The following is a 20,059-nucleotide window of genomic DNA, read 5'->3' as shown; positions in this document are numbered from 1 at the left end:
ATGGTTATTAATGCCCTGGTCCAATGTTTATGTCTTCTGCAGCACAGGTGAGTTGAGGATACAGCGGAGTGTCATCGGTAAACTATTTGATTCGGCTGCAAACGTCGATTTTTTTTAACGCCTCCCGTTTCTAAAAACTAATCTTTCTTTATGAAATCCCTGAACATGTAAATCAGGAGAGCGTAAATGAAGCTTCTGTCATCTCCTCAAACAGCTGAAACAACACTAATTGGATCTTTTGTCGTTCTTGTTGTCGATAAGAGAAAAGTGAGATATCACCAGACTCGACCTTTCATGAGTAAAATGTTATGCGACCTCGGGGGGGAGGGGCGGGGGGGGGGGGTCGACGTGGGCCCGGATATGATCCCTGAGGCGCTCCACGAGTTGTCGAGGCTACAAGGGAACGCATTGAGTTATTATGAAGTGAGCTTCACGAGGAATCGAACACACGGCCTCCTTTATCAGATTAGATATGTTTTAATGGGTTTGTCTGTTAAGAGCTTCCAAATATAGTTTCAGGAGACGACTGCTATACCACACACACACACACACACACACACACACACACTTTAACATGATTGAAGGGATTTCAGAGGCTTTTCCGCTCTGCTTCATTTCAGGTTAAAAGTGTCTTTTTGTCCGACGAAAATCTGAGTTTTAAAGTTTAATCCCAACATGAGCAGTTTAAATACCTAAATGGACCGCAAACTATTATATTAAGGCCGTCATTTGTTTAAAAAATATTTTTGAAAGCCAACTGGAGCGGCAGCAGTCGGCTGTGTTCCCACCTGTTGAGTAATTAATGTCGAGCTTCAGTTTCTTTCCCGAAATAGATGTTTTTTTGTTTCGCATGTCATTACAGCCGTCAATAAGGTAATGGAGGGATGATGTAACGAGGCTGGTTGTTCAGGCTCATCTCAGTGGAACTGTGGACTTTAATAATAATAATAAACTGTAATAATAATACAGAAGATGACAGGAATTACATAACGTATAAGAAGCAGGCAAATATAAAACACACTGAAGCTGTAATGCAGGCTATAATAGTGTCAATAAGGTTATATAACTGCTCTAAAAGACACTAATGTTCACAGCCATGTAAAACAATTTGTGTTCCATTTCAGGAGTTTTATTTAAAAGTACTTGATGTATATGATCATGTGTTTTCCTCTTTACTAATTTGATAATTCACTTTGGGTTTCCGTAGTTATCGTCTTCCAGGATGTTGTTCACAGTGAGAATGTGACCTCAAAATACAAACTATTAAGGATTTCAAAGAAAATGTCTTTGTGAAACTAAACACTTCCTGATGATGTTTTCACAATAAAATACCTCCAGTGACGGTTTCGCATTTTTCCGGAAATATTTTTTACATTTTTCTTCAAGAGCGAGTCCGGGGCAGCGGTTAGCTTAGCTTAGCATAAAGTCTGGAAGCATTTTTATTTCTGCGCAAATGATCAGATGCAACATGATAATTTGTACATTCTATGAGGTGGCGGTGGGATTGATTTTCAATATCCAGGCTAGCTGTTCCCACCCGTTTCCAGTCTTTATGCTAAGCTAAGCTAACCTCATTCTGACAGGCGTGAGACTGATATTAATTCTCCTTCATCTCACTCTCGGAAAAGACGGCGTATTTCCCTTTGAAAATAATAATAAAATAAAAGCCTTTCACGGTTTGGGATGGATTTTGCTCCTTGAAAGGCTGCAATGCTTTTAATGTGAAACGTTAAACAGGAAGTGTTGCAATAACAACATACAGTACCAACTCCAAATCACTAACGGAAAATGTTTACATATATAAAATGGGAAAGTATTTCAAAATAAAAGCCTTTTGCATGGAGGCCGATGGAAAAGAGAAAACGGATCTGGACCTCCCACAGTTGACATGTCTGTCGATAAAGTTACATAACCTGTGGATGATGACCCGACTGCCAGGCGGGCCCGTCTACAGCCGACTGTCGTATTGATCGCAGGGAGGGATGACCTGATCAAACCCCCGATCAGCGATCTGAAATCAATATCCGTTTTTCCTCTGAACAGAACGCGCCCTCGGCCTTTTGAACCCGGCCGCTCGCTTCATGGGTCACTTAAAAAAAGGCAGGAAATTCATTTTGTTGTGAAATCCTGAAAATATATATTTTTTTAAAGTTATCGTTATCGCAGCTGGAAACATCCTGCGTGATCTTTCATCAGGTAACGACACGGAAAACGTAGGAAATGAGAAGAAGCTTATGAAAAATAAAGTCCCGTCTGTGCTGTCGCCGTGTGAGGTTCAGGGGTTACTCGTACGTTTATATACTGTGTTGTTTGTCTCCTCAGAGGAAGTCTCCATCAGCATATCAGTGTCCAACTCCCAGATACAAGAAAATGTGGTACGTCTTCCTCTCGTTTACGTTTAATTCATCCACGGAGGTCACGAGTCTTACGAACGGGGAGAAAGAAAGAAACTGAGGATTTTTGTCACTCAAACGTCACAAAAATCATTTAAAAAAGTGTTTTAATAATGTACGAAATGTATTAAACGTCTGTACTCTGATGCACTATAATATTTATATTACATTTTCATACATTTTTTACAGTTTGACAAGAAATAAATCCTTTGAAAGTAAGGAAGGATAAAAGAAATTAAATATAAAGTAAATGTTTAAGCAAGTAAATAAGTACAAATAATAAGAAAAAATAACAACTAGTCATATCAACCATGCAACACTGTTTGTCCGTCACTCGTGTCAACCATCAGATATATAAATATATTCAAAGAGTTCTAGGATTTAAAGATATATATAATATAATAATCTTTATATTCTAATGGCCAGTGAGTTAATCTGTGTGATTTCTGTGTTGCTCAGGATATCAGTTCAGTGTATCAGATCTTTGCCGACGAGGTCCTCGGCTCCGGGCAGTTCGGGATCGTCTACGGAGGTGAGAGGCAGAAAGGAGGTTGTGTTACTCCCCCGTTTATTCCACCGTTTATTCCCCCGTTTATTCCACCGTTTATTCCCCTGTTTATTCCCCCGTTTATTCCACCCTTTATTCCACCCTTTATTCCACCGTTTATTCCCCTGTTTATTCCCCTGTTTATTCCCCTGTTTATTCCACCGTTTATTCCCCCGTTTATTCCCCCGTTTATTCCACCGTTTATTCCCCCGTTTATTCCACCGTTCGTTTATTCCACGGTTTATTCCCCCCTTTATTCCCCCGTTTATTCCCCCGTTTATTCCCCCGTTTATTCCACCGTTTATTCCCCCGTTTATTCCCCTGTTTATGCCACTGTTTATGCCACTGTTTATTCCACTGTTTATTCCCCTGTTTATTCCACCGTTTATTCCACCGTTTATTCCACCGTTCGTTTATTCCACGGTTTATTCCCCCCTTTATTCCACCGTTTATTCCCCCGTTTATTCCCCCGTTTATGCCACTGTTTATTCCCCTGTTTATTCCACCGTTCGTTTATTCCACTGTTTATTCCCCTGTTTATGCCACTGTTTATTCCCCTGTTTATTCCACTGTTTATTCCACTGTTTATTCCCCTGTTTATTCCCCCGTTTATTCCACCGTTTATTCCCCCGTTTATTCCACCGTTTATTCCCCCGTTTATTCCACTGTTTATTCCCCCGTTTATTCCACCGTTTATTCCCCTGTTTATTCCCCTGTTTATTCCACCGTTTATTCCACCGTTTATTCCCCCGTTTATTCCCCCGTTTATTCCACCGTTTATTCCCCTGTTTATTCCCCCGTTTATTCCCCCGTTTATTCCCCTGTTTATTCCACCGTTTATTCCCCCGTTTATTCCCCTGTTTATTCCACCGTTTATTCCCCCGTTTATTCCACTGTTTATTCCACTGTTTATTCCCCTGTTTATGCCACTGTTTATTCCCCTGTTTATGCCACTGTTTATTCCACTGTTTATTCCCCTGTTTATTCCCCCGTTTATTCCACCGTTTATTCCCCCGTTTATTCCACCGTTTATTCCCCCGTTTATTCCACTGTTTATTCCCCCGTTTATTCCACCGTTTATTCCCCTGTTTATTCCACCGTTTATTCCACCGTTTATTCCCCCGTTTATTCCCCTGTTTATTCCACTGTTTATTCCCCTGTTTATTCCCCCGTTTATTCCACCGTTTATTCCCCCGTTTATTCCACCGTTTATTCCCCCGTTTATTCCACTGTTTATTCCCCCGTTTATTCCCCTGTTTATTCCCCTGTTTATTCCCCTGTTTATTCCACCGTTTATTCCACCGTTTATTCCCCCGTTTATTCCCCCGTTTATTCCCCTGTTTATTCCACCGTTTATTCCCCCGTTTATTCCCCCGTTTATTCCACTGTTTATTCCACTGTTTATTCCCCTGTTTATGCCACTGTTTATTCCCCTGTTTATGCCACTGTTTATTCCACTGTTTATTCCCCTGTTTATTCCCCCGTTTATTCCACCGTTTATTCCCCCGTTTATTCCCCCGTTTATTCCACTGTTTATTCCACTGTTTATTCCCCTGTTTATTCCCCCGTTTATTCCACCGTTTATTCCCCCGTTTATTCCACCGTTTATTCCCCCGTTTATTCCACTGTTTATTCCCCCGTTTATTCCCCCGTTTATTCCACCGTTTATTCCCCTGTTTATTCCACCGTTTATTCCACCGTTTATTCCACCGTTTATTCCCCCGTTTATTCCCCCGTTTATTCCACCGTTTATTCCCCTGTTTATTCCACCGTTTATTCCACCGTTTATTCCCCCGTTTATTCCCCTGTTTATTCCACTGTTTATTCCCCTGTTTATTCCCCCGTTTATTCCACCGTTTATTCCCCCGTTTATTCCACCGTTTATTCCCCCGTTTATTCCACTGTTTATTCCCCCGTTTATTCCACCGTTTATTCCCCTGTTTATTCCCCTGTTTATTCCACCGTTTATTCCACCGTTTATTCCCCCGTTTATTCCCCCGTTTATTCCACCGTTTATTCCACCGTTTATTCCACTGTTTATTCCCCCGTTTATTCCCCTGTTTATTCCACCGTTTATTCCCCCGTTTATTCCCCTGTTTATTCCACCGTTTATTCCCCCGTTTATTCCACTGTTTATTCCACTGTTTATTCCACAGTTTATGCCACTGTTTATTCCACCGTTTATTCCACGCAGATTAATACAAATCGATGCCGTTTTCCTCCGCAGGTAAACACAGAAAGACCGGCAGAGACGTGGCGATCAAAATCATCGACAAGATGAGGTTCCCCACCAAGCAGGAGAGCCAGCTGAGGAACGAGGTGGCCATCCTGCAGGTAGGACCTGGAATCCACCCCGAGACAATAAAAGCTTCTTCATTTAAACGTCGGGACGTTTTCTACTAATTCACATTCGTCTTTTGTTCTGCGTGCTACTGTGTTCTTTATTTATTTACTTGAGCGACTGAAAATTGGTACCGGTCTGTCTTTTAACCGGCAGAACCTGCACCACCCGGGGATCGTCAACCTGGAGTGCATGTTCGAGACGCCCGAGCAGGTGTTCGTGGTGATGGAGAAGCTCCACGGCGACATGTTGGAGATGATCTTGTCCAGCGAGAAGAGCCGGCTGCCCGAGCGCCTCACCAAGTTCCTGGTCACGCAGGTCGGCGACAACCAGGAAGTGAAGGGATTTAACCAGGAAGTGAAGGGATTTAACCAGGAAGTGAAGGAAGGGATTCAACCAGGAAGTGAACAGATTCAACCAGGAAGTGAAGGGATTTAACCAGGAAGGGAAGTGAAGGGATTTAACCAGGAAGTGAAGGAAGGGATTCACCCAGGAAGTGAAGGAAGGGATTCAACCAGGAAGTGAAGGAAGGGATTCACCCAGGAAGTGAAGGGATTTAACCAAGAAGTGAAGGAAGGGATTCAACCAGGAAGTGAAGGAAGGGATTCAACCAGGAAGTGAAGGAAGGGATTCAACCAGGAAGTGAAGGGATTTAACCAAGAAGTGAAGGAAGGGATTCAACCAGGAAGTGAAGGAAGGGATTCAACCAGGAAGTGAAGGGATTCAACCAGGAAGTGAAGGAAGGGATTCAACCAAGAAGTGAAGGGATTTAACCAGGAAGTGAAGGAAGGGATTCAACCAGGAAGTGAAGGGATTTAACCAGGAAGTGAAGGAAGGGATTTAACGAGGAAGTGAAGGAAGGGATTCAACCAGGAAGTGAAGGGATTTAACCAGGAAGTGAAGGAAGGGATTCAACCAGGAAGTGAAGGGATTTAACCGGCTAATGAAAAGTCTTGTTTTGTCCAAAAAAACCCACAAAAAATATTCAGATCACAATGATATAAAACAAAAAAAGAGATTTGGAGGTTTTTTTTTTTTTTAAATAAATGACTAAAATGCTTAATCGGTTCATTTTCTGCTGCTTGACTAATCAATGAATCGTTAATTATTTGTTCATTAATCAGCTGCAGTGCATTTTAAAGGTCCTTGAAGGTCTCACGGACCCTTCCATTAAATGAGCTCGTGTCCACAGATCCTCGTGGCCCTCAGGCATCTCCACTTCAAGAACATCGTCCACTGTGACCTGAAGCCGGAGAACGTCCTCCTGGCCTCGGCGGAACCCTTCCCTCAGGTCAGAGCGGCTCCGATCTCCCCCCCCCCCCCTCTCTCTCTCTCTCTCTTTCCACCTCCGTCGTCATGGCAACCCGCTCACGCGCCTCTCTCTCTCTCTCTCGTCCCGCAGGTGAAGCTCTGCGACTTCGGCTTCGCCCGCATCATCGGGGAGAAGTCGTTCCGCCGCTCCGTGGTCGGCACGCCGGCCTACCTGGCGCCCGAGGTGCTCCGCAGCAAAGGCTACAACCGCTCCCTGGACATGTGGTCGGTCGGCGTCATCGTCTACGTCAGCCTGAGCGGCACGTTCCCCTTCAACGAGGACGAGGACATCAACGACCAGATCCAGAACGCCGCCTTCATGTACCCGTCCAACCCCTGGAAGGAGATCTCGGAGCGCGGCGGGGGTGAGCTGGAAGTTATTAATAAAGCAGCAATTAGCAGATTAATCCGCGTTTAGGTCGAGTAATTTAATTGGCAGCTTTCAGATTAACGGGTTTATTGTTTCGAAACAACTTTTTAAAGCAAAAAAATATCAGTATTTTGATCGATTAATCGAGAAAATTAGTCTATATATATATATATATATATATATATATTTGTACTTGCTTTTAAAGAGAGATGTTCTGTGTTTGTTCCTCTCAGCCACGGACCTCATTAACAACCTGCTGCAGGTGAAGATGAGGAAGCGCTACAGCGTGGACAAGTCGCTGAGTCACCCCTGGCTGCAGGTAACCGTCTATGCTTCATGTCTTAAAGCTGCATTCTCTCTACTGACCACCAGGGGGCGACTCCTCCGGTTGTATAGAAGTCTAAGCTTCATGTGTTAAAGCTGCATTCTCTCTCCTGACCACCAGGGGGCGACTCCTCCGGTTGTATAGAAGTCTATGCTTCATGTGTTAAAGCTGCATTCTCTCTACTGACCACCAGGGGGCGACTCCTCCGGTTGTATAGAAGTCTATGCTTCGTGTGTTAAAGCTGCATTCTCTCTCCTGACCACCACGGGGCGACTCCTCTGGTTGTATAGAAGTCTATGCTTCGTGTGTTAAAGCTGCATTCTCTCTCCTGACCACCAGGGGGCGACTCCTCTGGTTGTATAGAAGTCTATGCTTCATGTGTTAAAGCTGCATTCTCTCTCCTGACCACCAGGGGGCGACTCCTCTGGTTGTATAGAAGTCTATGCTTCATGTGTTAAAGCTGCATTCTCTCTCCTGACCACCAGGGGGCGACTCCTCTGGTTGTATAGAAGTCTATACTTCATGTGTTAAAGCTGCATTCTCTCTCCTGACCACCAGGGGGCGACTCCTCTGGTTGTATAGAAGTCTATATAAATGACTCTACTTCTCTTGATGTATTCCCTCAGTAAACATTGTAAACATTAGTTTTTGGTCTCAATCTCTAGTTTCAAGTCTTCTTCAATACAGCGTGATGTTCATTTAATAAATTATGGTCATTTAGTGTCAAACAGACCATAAAGAAGGGTGTGCTTTAGGGGCGGGGCTACAAGGTGATTGACAGGTGACAGATTGAGGCGTGTACGGCGTATACTGCTCCTCAGTCCTGATGTGGTCACTTCCTGTTTACCGGTTGCAAAACAAAACAACGTGGTCGACGGCCGTAATCCAAGATGGCGACGGCGAAGTTGGTGAACACATCAGTCCACAGAACCAGACTCGGCCCACTTCTCACACGCAGTCTTTACATGTTGCCGGTTCTCGCCCCCCTGCAGGACTACCAGACCTGGCTGGACCTCCGGGAGTTCGAGACGCGGCGCGGCGAGCGCTACATCACCCACGAGAGCGACGACGCCCGCTGGGAGGAGCACGCCGACGAGAGAGGCCTGCACTGCCCCGAGCACTTCATCATGTCGCCCAACCTGGACGACATGGACGAGGACCCCTAGCGCCCCCCCACCCGGGGTCGGGTAGAAACACTTTAAACGTGGAAGCAAGCGCTCCCCGAGGCGGCGCGGCGTTTCCTCGCTGGACGGCGTTGGGAGGCGGCGGTTCGGTGTCTGTGTGACGACACTGTGACGATGAATCAGGGCCAGAGAATTTTTATTAAGGAACATTATTTCACTGCGATTGTTATTTTTTCTTTCTTTCCACAAGCCATAACAAATGAGCCCTTAAGAGCCAAAAGCTGGAGGGAAATTTTATTCCCAGAATTCAACAATCAATAAAATAAAGAAGGGCTATTAGCTTAAAACCAACAAATCCAGAGCTTTTATATACTGTTTCAGCACAAATAGCATATTTTTATGATGTCGTTGTTACGTTTTAGATCTCATGAAGACGTGCAGAGAATTTTTTATGTGATGCTAACACCAAAAAAAACAAAACATGTTACACTTGGTTATGTTCTGAATATAATGTTTATTCTTCTTCTTGTTCTTTGTTGGGAGATATTTGCACTATTGGGAGAATTCACTGATAATAATCTTGTTTTTCTTCCTGATCTGTGAAACTCAACAGAAACCTAAATTATTGGATGGCTGAAACTGGATTCTTAAGTCCTGAACAGAGCATCAACTTCCCGTTAGTTGTTGGGCATGTTAACATGCTATCACATGACCTTAGCATGCTAACACGTATTGATATGTGTTAGCATGCTAACACGTAAGAATGTGAAAGAACACACTTCAGGGGTTTTTAGCCTGGGATTTATTTTCATAGTTCGGATTATAACTCATGTTACAACTCACAACTTCTGTTGCATTGTCACACGCTAACCTTAGCATGCTAACATGCTAATTATGCCAATAAGAACAATTCAGGTATTTTATGTCACGAAAAACGTCTTAAATATTTCAGGTCAGCTTTTAAAACTTAAATGTTAAATAAATTATTTTAAAGTTATTTTAAAAGCTAATCTAAAAGTAGCTTTCTAGATTAGCGGATTTCGGAGCTAACCGCATACTTTTTACGGACAATTCACCAGCCAACTTAACTAGCATTGAGGTGATGTCAGTACGATGCTACATTTAGCATCTTAGCTTGTTAGCATGTTGACGATACACGTTATAACTTGCTAACTTTAAGCATTTTGATATCCGTCTTTTATTATTATTACGGGATTATGATGGGAATCTGTGTTTATATTAAGTTAAGTTTATTCTACAAACATTATAGTTTTGATGAAGACGAGCTGAGAATCGAGCCGCTGTCGTCCGTCTTCGTCTTTCTGCAGCGTCGGTGATCCTGAGAATTTATTTCGCAAGTTTTATATTTTTGGAAGAAATGTTTGTGTCACATGGACCATTATTAATGGGGGGAATATTAAATATTAAATGGTTTACTTTGGGGAAAATAAATCTCATTTTACGTCCTCGTTATTCAAATGAAGGTCTTTTATTCCTCTGATCGACTTTACCGGGTTACTTTTAAAACAGCCATCTCTCTCTCTCGCATATATATATTCATATGTATATATATATATATACATATGAATATATATATTCATATATGAATATATATATATATACATACATATGAATACATATACACATATATATATACGTATATATATATATATATATATATATATATATATATACATATATATATAAATAAATGCAAGGAAATCTGGATATTAGAGGTTTTATGGGTTTTAATCACTGATGTGAACAGAAAGAGCAATAAGTTAATTTTGAAGTCTGAAAATCTCATTAAAATCTTTGCACTTTTATTAACCAGAATATTCTGCAATGTTCAGTAAACAAAGAATATTTAGAGTTAATGTGCTCTTTTTTTAAATCTATAAACGGAGCCAGAAAGCCGTCTTGAATTGTGTCTGATCCCACATTTAAATTTGATTTAAAAAGCCACAATTTAAACCTCTTCAGCTGGAGGCGGTTTAGTAATAAACTGCACTAATGAATTCCAAATGTGCGACAGTCTGGTTGGAAAACACGGGAGGAGGAGCCGGTAACGACCCCCGACCCCGAGCGCTGGGCTCCTCTGGAGGGTTCGGCTGCTGGCTTTGGCCTCACGGGGAACCGGATCTAACCGCCTCAAGATGTGGACGGACAGGAGGCGCGAGGGGATCCTCCTGCAGCCGGGGTTGACCTCTGACCTTCGGGGGGTCACAAACCTCCGTGGTCGGCAGAATTTGGTAAACGGGACATGTGTTATTCAACCAATACATTCGACAACTTCTTTATTATCTCACATCTTCACATCAAAACGTCTTTCCGATGTCCACCATGAACACGATCTTCCAGCCCGACCTCCCCGTTTGACCCCTCCCCCGACCTCTCCGTTTGACCCCTCCCCCGACCGTCCACGGAGGCCCTTCAGGGGAAGCTGAGCTCGGTGAATCCGGCCACGGGGAGCGGCGCCGCGCTCCGCTTCCCCTCCAGCTTCAGCCCCCCCGGCCTCGTGGGCTCGGCCAGCCGGCTGCGGTGCAGCAGGCCGAAGAAGTGGAAGCGCTCGCCCATCTGGGAGCGGCCGGTCAGGAGGTCGTAGCCGGCGAGCAGCTGCTCCCTGGCGGACGCGTCGCTGCAGCTCCTCAGGAGAACCTGCAAGAGAACCACAAATCAATAATGTTCTGGTTTGATGTGAAAGATATCTTTGATATTTAATCCATTAAATACGCATTTCACGTTGAAACCACTCGTCGGTTTGTGGACTGACGATTTGAAGCCTCGCTCTGGTGTCGACCTGTCAATCACCTCGTAGCCCCGCCCTAAAGCATACCCTGCTTTATGTCCGAACCAGAAGAGTCGCCTCCTGGTGGTCAGTAGAAATATGGCAGCTGTAAACACATGAAGCATAGACTTCTATACAACCAGAGGAGTCGCCTCCTGGTGGTCAGTAGAAATATGGCAGCTGTAAACACATGAAGCATAGACTTCTATACAACCAGAGGAGTCGCCTCCTGGTGGTCAGTAGAAATATGGCAGCTGTAAACACATGAAGCATAGACTTCTATACAACCAGAAGAGTCGCCCCCTGGTGGTCCTTCATCCTCCCTTCCTACATGAGAACACGACGCTTCGTTGCCTCCGGTTCAGAAACGGGTAATAAAGATAAAGATGGATCTCCCGTGGTCGCACTCGCCTGCAGCCGGGCGTCGATGCCCATGTTCTTCAGGAACGTCCTCTGGGTGACGGGTCCCACACAGGCCACGCCCCCTCCGGCCATCCGCCGCAGGAAGCTGAAGTCCACGTCGGCGGTGAGGTCGGCCGAGCCGGGCGCCGACAGGACGTCGTGGAGCCGGTGGCCTTTGAAGCCCTGGCGGAAAAGTAGGAGAGACGAGAACTCAAGCGGTGTTTTGTATGTTCGCAGTTTTTATAAAATCTCACTGAAGATAAACTTTAAACATTTTGTTCAGTTAAATTAAAACGGTGTTAAAAGTTAGAGAGACGGAAGAGGAGCGTCGACCCCGGTAGCAGATGGTCTTCACTGCTTCCTCCATCCTTCCTTCATCCTTCCTTCCTCTATCCTTCCTTCCTCCATCCTTCCTCCATCCTTCCTTCATCCTTCCTCCACCCTTCCTTCCTATATCCTTCCTTCCTCCATCCTTCCTACATCCGTCCTTCCTCCATCCTTCCTTCCTTCATCCTTCCTTTCTCCATCCTTCCTATATCCTTCCTACATCCTTCCTTCCTCCATCCTTCCTTCATCCTTCCTTCCTCCATCCTTCCTACATCCGTCCTTCCTCCATCCTTCCTCCATCCTTCCTTCCTTCATCCTTCCTTCCTCTATCCTTCCTCCATCCTTCCTTCCTCCATCCTTCCTTCCTTCATCCTTCCTTCCTTCCTCCATCCTTCCTCCATCCTTCCTTCATCCTTACTTCCTCCATCCTTCCTTCCTCCATCCTTCCTACATCCTTCCTTCAACCATCCTTCCTTCATCCATCCTTCCTTCATCCTCCCTTCCTACATCCTTCCTCCATCCTTCCTTCCTCCATCCTTCCTTCATCCTTCCTTCCTACATCCTTCCTTCCGCCATCCTTCCTCCATCATTCCTTCCTCCATCCTTCCTCCATCCTTCCTCTATCCTTCCTTCCTCCTTCCTTCCTACATCCTTCCTTCCTCCATCCTTCCTTCATCCTTCCTCCATCCTTCCTCCATCCTTCCTTACTCCATCCTTCCTTCCTCCATCCTTCCTTCCTCCATCCTTCCTTCCTTCCTTCATCCTTCCTCCATCCTTCCTCTATCCTTCCTTCCTCCTTCCTTCCTCCTTCCTTCCTCCATCCTTCCTTCCTCCATGTCTCGTGTTACAGGTGTACAGGTGTTACAGGTGGGGGGGCGTGTCCTCCTCACTCTGAACGTGTCCGTCTTGGTTCCGTCGTGGCCGTAGTCGGCGATCAGCGCCGCGCCGCCGTCCTCTACGATCCGCCGGGCGAGCTGCTGGACCACGACTCCGCCCACACCTCCACGTGACCCCGCCTTTCATCTGGCTGAGAGTCACACACACACACACACACACACACACACACACACACACACACACACACACTCTATGACCCATCAATAATAAATCACTCGACTCTCAGTTCCTCTCTGCTGGAGACGTCGACCTTCAGTCCGACTTTGATCCCCCTCACGTTTTTAAAGGTGGGCTGGAGAATTAATTTAATAACTGTTCTTAATTATAATAATTAATCTTTAAGCACACAGACAGGCATGAATATTTTTTTTTTTCTTTCCCCCTTTAAATCCACGTTTTCTCCATCCCACTGAGGATGAGGATGATGAGGATGATGATGTCATGCCTCTGGCAGGAGGTTCAAAGGGAGCCAGAGAGGCCAAATCAAACAGCCCTTAAATGTGGGCAGAGGACACCAGATGGAGGCCGTAAAACAGAGTTCATCTGAGGGAGTTCATTTCCACCGCGTTTAAACGATTAAAGACGTTCTTCGTTCTTTCCTTTAAAGTTTAAATGAACCAGCTCTTTGACCTCCTCTGAACTAGATTGTTTTTTTTTAGGGTTTCTGGGTTTCTGACCTGCACGAGCGTGGTGGAGGCCGGCGTGGGAGACGGCGCCAAGACGAACCTCAGCCGCTCCGTCTTCTCGGGGTCGACGTCCACCATCACCTCCCTCCAGCCTCGCTGCGTCCTCTACGCGACAAACAAACAGAAAGTTATGGACGGGAAGCGCCCCGGAGAGGCTTTGCCACGCGTCGCTTTGGCTCTACCTGGTGGCCGTGTGCTGCAACTACACGCTCATAAAACAAAGCAGCAGAAAACACAACGTAAAAAAAAAAAAAAATGTTATGCAGGTGAGATTTATAGGAGGAGTCTCACCTTTAAAAACATCAACTAAAAGTTTTTTTTTTAAATAAGGAAATATAACGTTTAAGAAGAGCAACATGAAACAATCAGGCGAAAACAAATGGGAATTTTAAAAAAAACAGAGCGGCTTTAAAACAAACCTGAAATGTGTGGATGGGCAGAGCGTCAAAGAACTCGTGAGCGAGAAAGATGCTGAATCCTGAGAAAGGAAGACGATTAAAGTTAGTGTGGAGAACTTTGAACTGGTCCTGAACCAGTCTCACTTTAGTCCTGGTCCTCATATGACCTCAGTTTAGTCCTGGTCCTGATCCTTTTCTGAAGGGACCCTGGCGCTCAGAGACACTACCACTTTAGTCCACAGGGGGCACCAGAACTAACACTACCACTTTAGTCCACAGGGGGCACCAGAACCAACACTACCACTTTAGTCCACAGGGGGCACCAGAACCAACACTACCACTTTAGTCCACAGGGGGCATCAGAACCAACACTACCACTTTAGTCCACAGGGGGCACCAGAACCAACACTACCACTTTAGTCCACAGGGGGCATCAGAACCAACACTACCACTTTAGTCCACAGGGGGCACCAGAACCAACACTACCACTTTAGTCCACAGGGGGCACCAGAACCAACACTACCACTTTAGTCCACAGGGGGCACCAGAACCAACACTACCACTTTAGTCCACAGGGGGCACCAGAACCAACACTACCACTTTAGTCCACAGGGGGCACCAGAACCAACACTACCACTTTAGTCCACAGGGGGCACCAGAACCAACACTACCACTTTAGTCCACAGGGGGCACCAGAACCAACACTACCACTTTAGTCCACAGGGGGCACCAGAACCAACACTACCACTTTAGTCCACAGGGGGAACCAGAACCAAAACTACCACTTTAGTCCACAGGGGGCACCAGAACCAAACACTACCACTTTAGTCCACAGGGGGAACCAGAACCAAAACTACCACTTTAGTCCACAGGGGGCACCAGAACCAACACTACCACTTTAGTCCACAGGGGGAACCAGAACCAACACTACCACTTTAGTCCACATGGGGCACCAGAACCAACACTACCACTTTAGTCCACAGGGGGCACCAGAACCAACACTACCACTTTAGTCCACAGGGGGCACCAGAACCAACACTACCACTTTAGTCCACAGGGGGCACCAGAACCAACACTACCACTTTAGTCCACAGGGGGCACCAGAACCAACACTACCACTTTAGTCCACAGGGGGCACCAGAACCAACACTACCACTTTAGTCCACAGGGGGCATCAGAACCAACACTACCACTTTAGTCCACAGGGGGCACCAGAACCAACACTACCACTTTAGTCCACAGGGGGCACCAGAACCAACACTACCACTTTAGTCCACAGGGGGCACCAGAACCAACACTACCACTTTAGTCCACAGGGGGCACCAGAACCAAAACTACCACTTTAGTCCACAGGGGGCACCAGAACCAACACTACCACTTTAGTCCACAGGGGGCACCAGAACCAAAACTACCACTTTAGTCCACAGGGGGCACCAGAACCAACACTACCACTTTAGTCCACAGGGGGCACCAGAACCAAAACTACCACTTTAGTCCACAGGGGGCACCAGAACCAACACTACCACTTTAGTCCACAGGGGGCACCAGAACTAACACTACCACTTTAGTCCACAGGGGGCACCAGAACCAACACTACCACTTTAGTCCACAGGGGGCACCAGAACCAACACTACCACTTTAGTCCACAGGGGGCACCAGAACTAACACTACCACTTTAGTCCACAGGGGGCACCAGAACTAACACTCCCACTTTAGTCCACAGGGGGCACCAGAACTAACACTACCACTTTAGTCCACAGGGGGCACCAGATACCACTTTAGTCCACAGGGGGCACCAGAACTAACACTACCACTTTAGTCCACAGGGGGCACCAGAACCAACACTCCCACTTTAGTCCACAGGGGGCACCAGAACTAACACTACCACTTTAGTCCACAGGGGGCACCAGAACCAACACTACCACTTTAGTCCACAGGGGGCACCAGAACCAACACTACCACTTTAGTCCACAGGGGGCACCAGAACCAACACTACCACTTTAGTCCACAGGGGGCACCAGAACCAACACTACCACTTTAGTCCACAGGGGGCACCAGAACCAACACTACCACTTGACAGGGGGCACCAGAACCAACACTACCACTTTAGTCCACAGGGGGCACCAGAACCAACACTACCACTTTAGTCCACCAGAACCAACACTACCACTTTAGTCCACAGGGGGCACCAGAACCAACACTACCACTTTAGTCCACAGGGGGCACCAGAACCAAAACTACCACTTTAGTCCACAGGGGGCACCAGAACCAACACTACCACTTTAGTCCACAGGGGGCACCAGAACCAACACTACCACTTTAGTCCACAGGGGGCACCAGAACCAACACTACCACTTTAGTCCACAGGGGGCACCAGAACCGACACTACCACTTTAGTCCACAGGGGGCACCAGAACCAACACTACCACTTTAGTCCACAGGGGGCACCAGAACCAACACTACCACTTTAGTCCACAGGGGGCACTAGAACCAACACTACCACTTTAGTCCACAGGGGGCACCAGAACCAACACTACCACTTTAGTCCACAGGGGGCACCAGAACCAACACTAACACTTTAGTCCACAGGGGGGCACCAGAACCAACACTACCACTTTAGTCCACAGGGGGCACCAGAACCAACACTCCCACTTTAGTCCACAGGGGGCACCAGAACTAACACTACCACTTTAGTCCACAGGGGGCACCAGAACCAACACTACCACTTTAGTCCACAGGGGGCACCAGAACCAACACTACCACTTTAGTCCACAGGGGCACCAGAACCAACACTACCACTTGACAGGGGGCACCAGAACCAACACTACCACTTTAGTCCACAGGGGGCACCAGAACCAACACTACCACTTTAGTCCACAGGGGGCACCAGAACCAACACTACCACTTTAGTCCACAGGGGGCACAAGAACCAACACTACCACTTTAGTCCACAGGGGGCACCAGAACCAAAACTACCACTTTAGTCCACAGGGGGCACCAGAACCAACACTACCACTTTAGTCCACAGGGGGCACCAGAACCGACACTACCACTTTAGTCCACAGGGGGCACCAGAACCAACACTACCACTTTAGTCCACAGGGGGCACCAGAACCAACACTACCACTTTAGTCCACAGGGGGCACCAGAACCAACACTACCACTTTAGTCCACAGGGGGCACCAGAACCAACACTACCACTTTAGTCCACAGGGGGCACCAGAACCAGCACTAACACTTTAGTCCACAGGGGGCACCAGAACCAACACTACCACTTTAGTCCACAGGGGGCGCCAGAACCAACACTACCACTTTAGTCCACAGGGGGCACCAGAACCAACACTACCACTTTAGTCCACAGGGGGCACCAGAACCAACACTCCCACTTTAGTCCACATGGGGCACCAGAACCAACACTACCACTTGACAGGGGGCACCAGAACCAACACTACCACTTTAGTCCACAGGGGGCACCAGAACCAACACTACCACTTTAGTCCACCAGAACCAACACTACCACTTTAGTCCACAGGGGGCACCAGAACCAACACTACCACTTTAGTCCACAGGGGGCACCAGAACCAACACTACCACTTTAGTCCACAGGGGGCACCAGAACCAACACTACCACTTTAGTCCACAGGGGGCACCAGAACCAAAACTACCACTTTAGTCCACAGGGGGCACCAGAACCAACACTACCACTTTAGTCCACAGGGGGCACCAGAACCAACACTACCACTTTAGTCCACAGGGGGCACCAGAACCAACACTACCACTTTAGTCCACAGGGGGCACCAGAACCGACACTACCACTTTAGTCCACAGGGGGCACCAGAACCGACACTACCACTTTAGTCCACAGGGGGCACCAGAACCAACACTACCACTTTAGTCCACAGGGGGCACTAGAACCAACACTACCACTTTAGTCCACAGGGGGCACCAGAACCAACACTACCACTTTAGTCCACAGGGGGCACCAGAACCAACACTACCACTTTAGTCCACAGGGGGCACCAGAACCAACACTAACACTTTAGTCCACAGGGGGCACCAGAACCAACACTACCACTTTAGTCCACAGGGGGCGCCAGAACCAACACTACCACTTTAGTCCACAGGGGGCACCAGAACTAACACTACCACTTTAGTCCACAGGGGGCACCAGAACCAACACTCCCACTTTAGTCCACATGGGGCACCAGAACCAACACTACCACTTGACAGGGGGCACCAGAACCAACACTACCACTTTAGTCCACAGGGGGCACCAGAACCAACACTACCACTTTAGTCCACAGGGGGCACCAGAACCAACACATCACTAAAGTTACACTTGTACTCTCTCTCTTATGTGTCGAGGCACTGAGGGGAAAGCCGGTATCGTCCCGTGTACCTGAGGGGACGTCCTCCAGGCGGCGGTACCAGGACACCGGGACCCCGGCGGCGGTTTCCCCGCGGCGGTACACCAGCTGGTCCTCGCCGTCCGCCTCCCGGTTGCGGCTGCCGGTCAGATTCTGGGCCTGAAGACGACTCAGCACCGGACTCACCTCGACCAGGTGAAGCGACACCGAGGCTCCGCCCACCACGGACCGCAACTGACTGAACACCTGGAAGGAGTACACAGGAAGCCACATCCCCACTTCGTCATGCAGGTGAACAATAACTGCTCTTAATGTGAGTGATGAAGTGGTGAAGTTTCATGTGATGTCTATGAGGTCATGTTTTGACCCTATAACACAATAACTCCTCTTAATGTGAGAGATGAAGTGGTGAAGTTTCATGTGATATCTATGAGGTCATGTTCTGACCCTATAACACAATAACTCCTCTTAATGTGAGTGATGAAGTGGTGAAGTTTCATGTGATATCTATGAGGTCATGTTTTGACCCTATAACACAATAACTCTTAATGTGAGTGATGAAGTGGTGAAGTTTCATGTGATATCTATGAGGTCATGTTTTGACCCTATAACACAATAACTCTTAATGTGAGTGATGAAGTGGTGAAGTTTCATGTGATGTCTATGAGGTCATGTTTTGACCCTATAACACAATAACTCTTAATGTGAGTGATGAAGTGGTGAAGTTTCATGTGATATCTGTGAGGTGGAGTTCGTACTCTGAGGACGTCCCCGGCTAAAGATCCTTTTCCGGGTCCGAGCTCCACCAGCTGCAGCCGTTTGGGGCGACCGGCTGCCATCCACTCGCTGAGGGTCCAGACGCCGAGCAGCTGGAATCGAACACGCGTGTTATTACGTCTGATTTGGGTTCTTTTATTTTGTAAAAATTGTGGGTTTTTTTCCATATACGGAACTCTAGATTGGTCCGGTTAAGGTGGACTCGTCCTGTTAAGGTGGACTCTTCCTGTTAAGGGTGGACTTTTCCTGTTAAGGTGGCCTCTTCCTGTTAAGGGTGGCCTCTTCCTGTTAAGGTGGACTCGTCCTGTTAAGGTGGCCTCTTCCTGTTAAGGTGGACTCTTCCTGTTAAGGGTGGACTCTTCCTGTTAAGGGTGGACTCGTCTGGTTAAGGTGGACTCGTCCGGTTAAGGTGGACTCGTCCAGTTAAGGTGGACTCGTCCGGTTAAGGTGTACTCGTCCGGTTAGGGTTAGGGTTAGGGGGCGACTCCTCTGGTTGTATAGAAGTCTATGCTTCATGTGTTAAAGCTGCATTCTCTCTCCTGACCACCAGGGGGCGACTCCTCTGGTTGTATAGAAGTCTATGCTTCATGTGTTAAAGCTGCATTCTCTCTCACTGACCACCAGGGGGCGACTCCTCTGGTTGTATAGAAGTCTATGCTTCATGTGTTAAAGCTGCATTCTCTCTCCTGACCACCAGGGGGCGACTCCTCTGGTTGTATAGAAGTCTATGCTTCATCGTGTTAAAGCTGCATTCTCTCTCCTGACCACCAGGGGGCGACTCCTCTGGTTGTATAGAAGTCTATGCTTCATGTGTTAAAGCTGCATTCTCTCTCCTGACCACCAGGGTGCGACTCCTCTGGTTGTATAGAAGTCTATGCTTCATGTGTTAAAGCTGCATTCTCTCTCCTGACCACCAGGGGGCGACTCCTCTGGTTGTATAGAAGTCTATGCTTCATGTGTTAAAGCTGCATTCTCTCTCACTGACCACCAGGGGGCGACTCCTCTG

The 20,059-nt window shown here is 47.0% G+C and overlaps 2 protein-coding genes across 2 annotated transcripts in view; one reads left to right on the top strand and one right to left on the bottom strand.

Annotated features, from left to right (window-relative positions):
• Positions 1 to 9,890, top strand: part of LOC117727773 (serine/threonine-protein kinase D3-like) — a 26,609-nt gene extending 16,719 nt beyond the window's left edge. The window contains exons 11-18 of the mRNA XM_034528239.1: positions 2,323 to 2,375; positions 2,853 to 2,925; positions 5,168 to 5,274; positions 5,438 to 5,599; positions 6,474 to 6,572; positions 6,684 to 6,957; positions 7,196 to 7,281; positions 8,280 to 9,890. Of these exons, the coding sequence (XP_034384130.1) occupies positions 2,323 to 2,375; positions 2,853 to 2,925; positions 5,168 to 5,274; positions 5,438 to 5,599; positions 6,474 to 6,572; positions 6,684 to 6,957; positions 7,196 to 7,281; positions 8,280 to 8,453 (1,028 nt within the window). The 3' untranslated portion in view covers positions 8,454 to 9,890. The remainder of the gene's footprint in view (positions 1 to 2,322; positions 2,376 to 2,852; positions 2,926 to 5,167; positions 5,275 to 5,437; positions 5,600 to 6,473; positions 6,573 to 6,683; positions 6,958 to 7,195; positions 7,282 to 8,279) is intronic.
• A 954-nt stretch (positions 9,891 to 10,844) lies between these two features.
• LOC117727712 (protein arginine methyltransferase NDUFAF7, mitochondrial-like) lies at positions 10,845 to 19,115 on the bottom strand. The gene is made up of 8 exons (XM_034528140.1): positions 19,035 to 19,115; positions 18,309 to 18,522; positions 13,931 to 13,989; positions 13,503 to 13,616; positions 13,236 to 13,272; positions 12,819 to 12,928; positions 11,611 to 11,784; positions 10,845 to 11,069 (listed from the first exon to the last, which is right to left on the bottom strand). The coding sequence occupies exons 1-8, from the start codon at positions 19,113 to 19,115 to the stop codon at positions 10,845 to 10,847; spliced, it is 1,014 nt and encodes a 337-aa protein (XP_034384031.1).
• Between the last annotated feature and the right edge of the window lie 944 nt (positions 19,116 to 20,059).

The sequence above is a fragment of the Cyclopterus lumpus genome, chromosome 24, assembly GCF_009769545.1.
Source record: "Cyclopterus lumpus isolate fCycLum1 chromosome 24, fCycLum1.pri, whole genome shotgun sequence".
NCBI lineage: Eukaryota > Metazoa > Chordata > Actinopteri > Perciformes > Cyclopteridae > Cyclopterus > Cyclopterus lumpus.
The sequence above is the reverse complement of the archived record's forward strand: the minus strand, read 5'-3'. Positions and strand labels throughout refer to the sequence as shown.

Bases quoted from the DNA above. Each gene is read 5' to 3' on its own strand.
- LOC117727712 (XM_034528140.1), bottom strand. From the start codon at position 19,115: ATGGCAGCCGGTCGCCCCAAACGGCTGCAGCTGGTGGAGCTCGGACCC. The intron at 13,273-13,502 runs GTCAGAAACCCA...ACCTCCTGCCAG, and splicing joins CCTCCACCACGCTCGTGCAG to AGGCATGACATCATCATCCT. The intron at 12,929-13,235 runs GTGGGATGGAGA...GGTCACGTGGAG, and splicing joins CCTCATCATCCTCATCCTCA to GTGTGGGCGGAGTCGTGGTC.